Source organism: Corvus cornix, chromosome 4, assembly GCF_000738735.6.
Source record: "Corvus cornix cornix isolate S_Up_H32 chromosome 4, ASM73873v5, whole genome shotgun sequence".
Taxonomy (NCBI): domain Eukaryota; kingdom Metazoa; phylum Chordata; class Aves; order Passeriformes; family Corvidae; genus Corvus; species Corvus cornix.
In genome coordinates, this window is record NC_046334.1 from 20,507,611 (window position 1) to 20,518,331 (window position 10,721).

The window sequence follows — 10,721 nt, forward strand, 5'->3', positions numbered from 1 at the left end:
TAAACACTATCAAAATGGCAATTTTGGAGGTTTTAATTTTTAAGGGCTTAAAAAAAAAATCACTGCACAAGCAGTTTAAAACATGAAAGAATCATCAGCCAAATATTTCTGTCATTTTTGCTTAGGTAAATAGCAGATAAATGTCAAATATGCAAGGGCCACCTAGATCTCTTACTTTAAGAAAGAGCTGTTCTAGACTGTCAGTTCAAGGGATTTAGTGTAGCTAATGTGTCTTCTGTTTCTCTTCTGTTTCTCGAAGTATAGATGTGGGTGGTTTGTATAAGAATGAGGCTTCACACTGCTGGAAGCATGACTCCAAGCAAACATGATCAATTCCAGGGTCTTACACTGAAGTGAAAGATCTTTTCCTGCACCCAGTAACCCAAATATCACAGTGCGCTTAAGGATGCTGCTGACATTTTCAAAGACCACCCAAGGTGTTGCCTTTCTGACTGCAGATATGCTCTGGCTCTCCATGGGACTCACTATCTTTTCCTTTCCAGCTCTCTTGCATCTCTTCGGCTTGCTTTCATTCTGCCTCTTGTCAACTCATTGGAGTCCAATTTTGATATTAGCAAATAGCGTGTTGTCATAGCCAGAATAAGTGCTTGACTTTTACAGGCAGCATAAACACATACAATATATAAAAACTGAAGTTCACTAGTCACCACAACTCTTAAGATTAATCATGTTAATGATTTGATTTTTATTGTAATTGCTCCTTAGCTGACGACAAGGCTTGTGTCTTCACAAGTGCTAGGTCAGGTTCAGTGAACTAGTTTATTTATCCTTCTCATAGCACATCAGCAGAGGCTCTAAACAGATTAGTTAAAATTATTCCTTATGATCTAATTAAAAAATAATTCCTTAAAAGGAAAGACAAATATTTTCGTATTTCATTTTGGTATTTTCTTAATGAAAGCTTTTGGTGTTTGAATTATTGCTTTGTGTCCAAAAAATCTGAGAATGCATTTTGAAATAGTAATTGAGCCTAATAACTGTTTGCATCTCACTCTTGGGGAAAAAAAAATAACAAAATCAAACTAAACTGCTTTTCTCAATTGTTTTCTTTCTCCTGCTAAGCAGGGGAGCAGTTATTTACATAGCTTGTTAACCACAGGGCTTCTCAGACAGGGGTCAGCTGACAAGTGACACTGGAGGAAATGTTCAGTGAGGTGAGATTTGAGGGAGAAGACACCTAAGAAGTATGCATTTAGCCTTAACAGCAGGCTGAGAGGGCAATTTCCAAGCCTTCCATTTTTGGTTAATCGAGGTTAATCCTGTACTGATTCAGAAAAATGCCACTTTTGTCACAGCCTATCCAGAAGGGTTGGGGCTCTCGTGTGTGCTCTGTGTTGGGTTCTGCTGTCTGAAAGTTAAGGATGAAACTCCTGCTGGCTTTGTACATTGGGGTTTCCTGATTTTGTGTGAAATTATCAGCTACTTCAATTCTGAGAGGAGCTCCTGATTTACTTACATGCTTCTTGGGACCTGCAACTCAAGTCCTTGAGCTGTATGTCTGTAAACATAAAATCTGCTCATAAAGCCCCAGTATCACTGTTGACTGCCCTCAGCGTTGCACAGGCATTGTCATAGGAGACAGTGTGAAGAGAGTGTAAGTTTAGGAAGGAGTACTGTCTCCATTCTGTGGCAGTCCCATGCACCACAGCTGATCTGTGGATCTTGGAGGCAACTTTGGAAGCATGGGCAGTTAGAAAGGCACATTTCCCAGAGCAAACCAAGGACAGGGAGTGCAGAGCTGTCCCAGTGGAGGGGAGCACATCAAAGTCTGCTCGGTTCTTCTGCAGACTCCACGAGCTGTCTCTGCTCTTGCTTTTGGCTTATGGTAATGAAAGCAAGAGGAAAATTATGTCCAGGGTGTTCATGTGGCCATGAAGTACTGAATTATTTTATAAAGCCTAGTAACTGTCATTTTTCAAGTAATTTTCTAAAAGGGGGCTGGAATTTGGGTAGTGCACAGGAACCAATGTACCTTGAAAGTACATTTCTTTGTTTTAATAAGGCTGGCGGTGTACCGTGACTCACCATAATGAATTAATTTGGTGTTTACCATAACAGCACTGAGCTTAATGAACTCATGATATTTATGCAACTGTCTGTAGATGTTCTCTTGTCATTTGGGATTTATAAATAAGTACTAATACTTTTATCACCGCTTTCTCCTGAGCAGGAAGGTTCTTCACAGTGAAAGGCCATTAAAGCTCGCTTCTATTTTTCTATATAAAAAGTAAGCAGAAGATCTTTAATAACTTGATTTTTATCTTCATGTAGGTTTCTGAATTGTTATTATGTACTCAGCAAAGCTGTTCAGCTTGGACAAAACTATCGTAGAGCAGTCCTTATCAAATTCCACCAGTCATGTAATAAATAGAGTTAATATCTCATTTCTTATTACTGCAGATGCCATTTCATTTAAAGCTAGCCTTCTGCATTTGAAAGGGAGTGTCCATGTAAGTTCAACAGATTTAGGTAAAAAGAAATTCTCTAAATTGAACAAAGTGATACTAATTTGTGGGATCCAAGTGATGAGTGCTGCATCTTTAGAAGGTAATGGTTTGTTGCTGAACAAGACAGAAGGTCAGCTGCTTTCTCTCTTTTAATATTGTTTGATGTGCAAATCCTTAAAGCTGAACAGCAGCTCTGGTTTACTACTGCTTCTTCTGTTATCTCTGGAAGGCGAGATGCTTATCCTTGTTTCTGTGCACTGACTTCCTACTGACAGCAGTGTGGTGCTGAGCCCTGCTGAGGGGCAGATCAGAAGGCGACCACCTGCCCGCCCTCATGGGCCTCCAGTTAGTTGGGCTTAAATCTGCTTGGAGCCCCTGCCATAAAACAGGCTTTGCAGCTGGACCCAAGGGCACTCTTTTGCTGGGTTAAGTGGTGGGAATGGGTGCAGAGGGAGCACTGCTTCGTCTATTCTGGCAGCATTTGGCTGGCACACAAAATTTCCTCTCATGGAGCCCATGACTGGCAGCTCATTAAAAAGCTGGCTTAAAAAAAAATCCACACAGAAAAACAGAAAACAGTCTCTTCAAAACCAAAAATTCTCACAGATATCAAGATCTGTAGTAGCAGGAAGGGCTGCTATAGCAATGATCTCTGCTTCCAGCTGCTTTGCTCATTTTGCAAGCTTTGCCAACATCACCTCCTTCACTCAGGAGCAGGCACTTGCACTGCTCCCCTCTTTCTTTCATCCCAGGACAATGACTTCTGCCCTACATCTTCCCACATGTCCTTTTCTTGGCTGAAATGTGATACTATAAATCTTATAAATATGATTTAGGGCATCAAAGTCAAGGCTTTGAGCACCAATGTATGTCTCCCACAAGGCCTCAAGGATGAGGGTAAAATATGAAAACTCACCAGGTCTCAATGAGGCAGTGAGGTACCACTGGCAGGAGAGGAGATGAAAAGGACCTCAAGAGTCTCCTGCTTGCCTGTCTCCATTCTTATTGCCCTCTTCCTTCCCCCTGTCTGTCCCACGAGGCAGCAAGCCAGGCTGGGCAGCAGCCATCCCTCTCTGGCACCAGCCCTGAGCCAGCCTTCCAGGTGGCACCAGTGAAAGCTGCTCTGCTGCCGAGAGAGGACCCTGCTTTGCCAAAACCTAAAGCTTGCTCAGGGAGATGCAATAGGAGCTGGCATCACTCCAGTTGGTGCAGCGAATAGGAAGGGTTTAGGCAGTTGCTTCATTGAAATAAAAAACCCACAAACTCTCCTTGTGGGTCCCTGTCTACTTTGATAATTGAAGGATGCTTACAAATTAGCTTAGTTTTGTATCTTGCTTGAAGAGGAGAACCAAGTTCTGCAAGGACTTTGTACCAGATTTTTGTTAGAAAAGCTCCAGCAAGAAGATTTTGCCTGAGGAATTTGACTTTTGGCTAGCAGAAGTTACCAGAGGTCTTATCACTGCCTGGTCCCATCTGCAAGCACCAAGTGCTCCCAAGGCGACCCATGTGAGCCCCCTGGGAGCCAGCACAAGGGCTGGGACCTTGGCTCAGGCTTCCGAGGCAGAGCCCACCAAGGTACACAACTATAGCATTTTTCTTTAATTTATTTACTTTTTCTTCCCTCTTTGACAGCGGGCATTCATTACATTGGTTCTACAAATCTGCTCTCTGCAGCAGTCTGATCTGCTGACTAGAGCCAAGCACCTCATCACATCCTTTTCCTTATCAGTGCCAATGGGGAAGTTATCCCTCTGGACAACATGTTCCTGGTGCAGAAAGCTGATATTCAGTCACCTTTGACATCTCAGGACCTGCACTGGCATTTCCAATATCATTGTAAATGATCTCTCGTATCTCGTGCTCACTATTGATAGCTGAGAATAAAATTAGATCAAAAAAGATGTTGTCACAGAGGTCAATTTTGGAGCATTTGTGACACCTTGCTATCATATTAAGTTGGGGGGTTTTATCTGTGGGTATTTTGGAGGAATAATTACATTTCACTGCCAGCAGCAAAGTATGTAGTTATCAAGTGGAATCCAGCCCTATTCCCATTGATTCATTAGGATTTGTTCACATCCCTGTTAGATTTGGAAAACCACAGGCAGCTTAGTTTTCTGTTTTTATATCCATGAGACATCACTTGGCACTGTGAATTCAGAGCCAAATCAGTTAAAGTGCACACAGATATTTTCTTTTGTGCAGCTCAATAAATTTACGTCATTGCCTTGAAAAATGTAACTCTAGCAGTTTGCTTGCTAAAGAAAAATATATTAAGACCTGCACTCTATCTATAAGCAAGTTTTAAAGTCACGTTTTTTGGACAAATCGGATTATTTCGATATATAGGCTTCTTTTGTAAGCTTTTTAAGACTATGGTATTTCAAAACATCAGGAAGTCATGCACCCTGCTTATTACTTTCCACCACTCTTCCCACTGGCTTATGGCTTGCAGTACGACTCTGTACTAATAAGCAGGTTCAAAAGAGCCAAGGCCATTGAGGAAAAAGTTCAGTCGTAAAATTCTGAGACTTAGAAGGAGATGCCCTTGCTGGAATTACAGCATTAGAACATCATTATCATTTGAAGCATTTAGTTAATGTGTTATTGCTTTAGTCATTTATTAAATTTGAAAATCAAATAACAAACTGATTGTAGTGTCTGCCACCCAACAGGTACATCTGATTAGCGTATCGGGGAACCCGCCAGGAGCTGCGGCAAATCCACGTATTTTTATGGAAAGAGTGCCATCGTGTGGGAGGCTCCTGCAGCACGCAGGGATAGCAGTGCCCGTGTGCGGCGCGCCTGCTTGCAAGGAACCTCCCCTCCTCCTGTGTTTTTCCTGGAATTTCCATAAAAGTGCAATTTTCTTCTCTGAAAATGAGCCGCAAAGATAGGAAGTTTCATAACTAGGAACAGGTTAGAAGTGTTAAATCTCCTTAGTGTGTTAACTATTATTTTGGTTCCACAAACAGGTGAATTCTGAATCAAGTGTTTCCAAAGCCTAACAGAAGCAGGATGTCCCTCTTTACCTGTGTGACATTAATATAGTTAGATATCAGTGCTCTTATCATTTCTCTCAATATGTATTTTATCCCTTAAATTCTGTTTGCAGCTGCAGTTTTACAAGGCTTCATTATAAGCTTTCCACTTCTTGAGCTTTCCCATGTAATGATACCATTACTATCCCCAATTTCTACATCTTTTTTTCACGTTTTCCTTTAAATAATTGAACTTATATGTTACATCCATAAAGAAAATTGCCAATAATTACCAAGAATACAATTAGGAATAAATCTCCGTTAAGGAACAAGCCAAAGCTCAGGGTCTTTATGCAAATGCCTTTTGTTAAAAAGATGTCTTGTGTAATCAGGAATTATACTGACAAGTGAAGAATCATTTAATTAATGAGAATAGAGCAATCATTTGGATGGTTCATTCTATTCCTGACTGAATAAAGGAGAGAAAATAGCCCTGCTCAGGGATTACAGCCGCTGCTGGAAGAAGTAAACCCCATGGATGTTGTTCTGTACAGTAATTCCTAAATATAAAAGCACATATGTTTGGATTAGGTATTGAAAATTAATTGACTATTACTCCAAAAGAACTTATACAAAAGGGCTCTGTTTATGCTGGCTGTCTGCTCCTGCTAACCTGTCAGAATGGAATATTTGGGCCAAAATACTCACCTTAATCCTAGTACAGGATTCCGGGGCAGCGAGAACCAGGATTATGGTGAGTTTTCCATAAGGACTGCATGCCGTGACCGAGGGTAGTGTATGGACTCTGTTTGCTGTTGCAGAGGAGTAATTTGGTCTCCAATTCAGTCCTTTGTTTAGAGCAGGTCAGTTTGCTCTGGGTCTTTCCCAGTGGGTCTTTGAATTTTACCAAGGGTGGTGATGCCATAAATTCTCTGTTCCAGTGTTTGACCTCTCCCATTCTCCTCTTATCTGGTTGTAATTTCTTATCTTCCAGTTTATCCCAGTTGCATCTCCTTCTGTCACTGAGGGTCTAACCTGATCTTCTCTACACACTCCCAACAGGCAGCTGCAGGCAGCAATGGCAGCAATCCTGCCTATGGTACCCATCCCTCCAAAGCTTCTCTGAACATGGGTGGCTCATAACAGCTATTCTGTCTCATGCATCAAAACAGAGAATCCTCCCATCCTTGAAATATCCCTGCACCATCAGGAAGCTTCAGGATGAGGTTTTCCTAAGTTGTCTCTGGGTTTGGGAGAAGTCAAAATATAGTCCAGGCAAGTCTGACCTTAACTACCCTTCTCCAGGCCTGGACCTTGAGCGATGCACTGTCAGCAGACACTGCACAGAATTTGTCCCACTTCTTACAAACTCAAAGCTACATGAACAAGGTGATTCCAGTGTCTCTAAGGACATGTGTATCACCTGTGATCTGTTCCTGGAGGGCACTGTTCCCTTTGGGACAGCACAGGAATGAACAAGCAGTTCCCCTCTGAACAGGTCATGATCCCAGCCACCGGACATACTGCCTAAGTGGGAAGTGAGAGCTCCCTCCAGACCCGTGCAGGCATTTCAGCCACTGGTGGCTGTGTCAAGCCTCCCATTCCTGGCAAGACCACAGCACAAATGTATGGTCATTAGGATGTGCCATAGCAGATTAAGTGGCCTCATGGACACAACTACCTGTTCAAGCAGCATCAGAGACTGAGCAACCTCTGTACAGAGCAGCTGCCCTGTGGTCCCCAGGTGCATTCAAGCTCCCTTTCGAGGCTGATGTAGACCACTGCACTGAGCTGTTGTGGTAGCCCTGAGACAGGGGGACAGCTTTCCTTCCTCCTCTGGTGCAGTACAGTCTCTCTGGTAGCAACATCCCAGACCTCTGCTGGTTTGTGTGCACTTGGATTTTTTTGCATGCTGTGTCAAATGATTGCAGTAGTAATTGTTTGCCTTCCAACACTGAAATGAAAAACAAATTTATTACATGAAGGAAAACATTTCCCTTGCTTTATTCTTTTTTTGGTTGAAATCATTGAATTTTTTATTTCGGAGGCACCCAGATGTTATTATCGTCATTTCTGTGTGCTTTTTTAAAAAAATATTCTCCTTAGAATTAAATGGAGTAAATATGAAAATATTCTTCCAAACAAAATTCTCATTTTTCAAACATTTCATCCCACAGGAAGTCTAGTTAAATATGTTGTCCTTGCAAAGCTGCCCAGTCAATATTTGGCTGAAGGCTGGGTATGTAGGTCCAAGGACAAGTGAATTCCACAGCAAGGAACCTTCCTGTGGAATCACTTATCATCAGGTTGCATTCTGACATTAAGCAAGACTAGTTTAGGTCATCACTGATTGCAATAAGATGGCTTTGCTCTCTCTCCAAAGCAGCAAAAGTAGGTAACCTGATAAAGATCAGTTTACAACAACACCACGTGTAACGTGTGGTAGATCTGAAATGTGTATTCCTTCTGATTTTTTTAATTGACATGTCTCTTCGCCAGTGATTAGAATTCAAAATATTGTCAGATATCTAACGGACTATGAAAGTCAGTTGACACAGACTGTAGTAAAAGCCAATTGAGAAAATACAGTGTATGAAGAAATGCATTTTCACTGAGGTAGTTAAAAGAAGGAAAGAAAGACTTGTGTGTGCTTTCCTGTATCTGAAGTGTGACATAGATATCCATATGCTCAGTCTAACAGGCAAGCCCATAATCAAGCTTTCTTTTCTGGCTAAATCAGTCTGTCCAGGTTCTTCTGCTGCTTGGCTTTCCGAGACATGTGGGAAGGTTGCAGGCAGTCAGATTTACATCCTCACACTCTCAGGCCCGTTGTAACCCCTGACTCTGTGCTCTCTCCCCAAGGATTTTGGAGCTGCAGCAGAACGGCGACATGGACATACTGAAGCATAAGTGGTGGCCGAAGAACGGTCAGTGTGATCTTTACTCATCTGTGGATACCAAACAGAAAGGAGGTGCCCTGGACATAAAAAGTTTTGCAGGTGTTTTCTGCATCCTCGCTGCAGGGATTGTCCTATCCTGTTTCATTGCAATGTTGGAAACGTGGTGGAATAAAAGGAAAGGCTCCCGGGTTCCATCAAAAGAGGTATTAGACCCTCCATTTCTCCTGGGGAATTTTCATGCACCCTAAAGATTGCTGCTTTGACTTTATAGCACTAGAGAGGGAAGGGAATCAAATTCAGAGATACTTCTTTAGCTTCCTGATTTTTTAAGGTGAATGATGTTCCTCAAAAACTTTTTAGCTATTCTTTCTAGAAAAGTTTGAATGAAAATAAATGTATATTGATGATGTATAAATATGCAACTATTCTGAGTAAAACACAACTGTTACTTGTAGAATAGTACCTTATTAATACATCAATATTTAGTTCATTGTTCCCTTTAGTGACAGCTAATTCTCACTAGGTGTCTTAGCTTCTTCTTGAAAAATACATCCCCTAAGCTCAGTGGCTGAGCCTCTCAAAATGCATTTGCAAAATTTACCCCTTTAATCAGCAGTTAGCTTCTTGAATAAGCTTGTCCCCATTTTCAGAAACATTAAGCCCTTGAGACTTCCATGAACTTTGGTTCTTGTTACTTCATCTGAAGTCCAGGGAAGCAAGACTACGTTAGATTGTTCAGGTTCAGACCAGACTTATTTCTGAAACCTGCTACAGGCTAGTTTCAGAAAATCTTGGACAGAGGCCACAGAGAAATATATTATTTTTCACCTGAGACGAGTTTGGTTCTACACCTGCATGTGTAATGCTTTCCTTCCTGTGGTAATCTACCTGTCCCTCTACCAGCCATCTGAGCCTTATGCAACTTTGCACCAAATTCCTTGTGTTCATAATTAAGTTTTTACGTCTGCAAAATGCTAAAACGAAATTAGGGACAAAACAATTTATTAAAATATCCTTGGAAGCAACACCCAAAGCTGAACCTAATATGAGCTTTAATGTAGCACTATCAAATATAGCTTTTCTGTCTGTGTAGCTTAGGCACATCTGTGTAGCTTGTGGGGTATTGCTGTTAATTTGTGTGCAGTGGTCTTGCCTTCTCTGCAGTTTCTCCATTGTGTTTATTCCTGCTAATCTAATGCTGTCTAATCAGGCAGGATTAATTACACCACCTAATTAGACAACATTGGCACTGATGTTAAAATACATTTAATCTTTTCTTGCCTGTTTTAATTCCCAAGCTTTTTTTTTTTTTTTTTTTTTTTTTTTTTTCTTTTTTGTTCAAGATCTGGACCGGACCATTATTAAAAGGAAAAAAAAAAGGAATCTCTAGTCTTTAAATTGGGTTTCTCAGGAACGGAAACCATAGAGTTTCACCTGGTAAATTATTTTAAAACGCTAAAATTTACTGGATTGTTGTTTACCCAAACTTTCAGAACTTCATACTTTATATTTATCTGGTGCAAAACATGAAAATCAATGACAAAGGAAAAGAAAAAAATGCCAACACAGATATTTTACGCAAGTATAAAATTTTCTATTTCAACTTTCAAATGCTGAGAAATTCAAGTGTGTACTTTCCACAAATGGTATAATTTGGCCTCCTTGATCTTTATTATATGGTCATTAGCTTAGCATTTAAATGCTCATCTCAACGTTAAATTGAAAAGCTTGGCTCAAAACTGAGTTTAACGTGGACGTATGTGCTGAATGTCGCCATTATCCTGGATATGGGGGTCATTCGGCAAAGAAATACATCTTAACTAACTTTCTTAAAATTCATTTTAGCTTCCATGAAATCCATTGGCTCTTCCAGGCCACTAGTCCAGAATCGGGGGTCAGATTGGGCCAGTTTGTGGTCAGCAAGCCAACCCTTTTTCCTGGTGGCTGCCATCTTGTGCTCCAGAATGCAAGCATTTATACTGAAACAAATTGTCTAATGGTTGCGAAGATAACATTTCGGTCGCGTGCCAGAAGTAACCCATTCACTGATGTCTGCCTGAGTCTGCAGACAGCCTTAAACAGTAGCTCTGAGAGAAGTATGAACCGCCCCAGTAATCTCAATGGGATGTTGACTCTGAAGCCTGATGATAATTTAAATGTGAAAACTGCTGAATATTTCACTACTGATCACACAAGAGAGAAGAGGAAAGATCATATTATGGAGATGTGCACAATCTTACTGTGAGTGGGTCTCATTTTGGTGTATCAATTGGGTGGAGATTGGGTTGTGGGCTAAGCATGGGAGATTATCACCGCTTATATATTTTCACTGGTCTGACCCTAGCCCCAAATGCATCTCTGTAAAAGAAAGA

The 10,721-nt window shown here is 41.1% G+C and overlaps 1 protein-coding gene across 2 annotated transcripts in view; it reads left to right on the forward strand.

Moving 5' to 3' along the window:
• GRID2 (glutamate ionotropic receptor delta type subunit 2) overlaps positions 1-10,721 on the forward strand; it is a 693,323-nt gene that overhangs the window by 677,933 nt on the left and 4,669 nt on the right. The window contains exons 15-16 of one of the 2 annotated variants that reach the window (XR_005601815.1): positions 8,312-8,552; positions 10,195-10,590. Coding sequence is in view for 1 of the 2 variants with exons in the window: in XM_039551427.1 (XP_039407361.1) it covers positions 8,312-8,552 (241 nt within the window). In the remaining variant the exon portion in view is untranslated. The remainder of the gene's footprint in view (positions 1-8,311; positions 8,553-10,194; positions 10,591-10,721) is intronic. The other variant, XM_039551427.1, reaches the window with a different exon arrangement.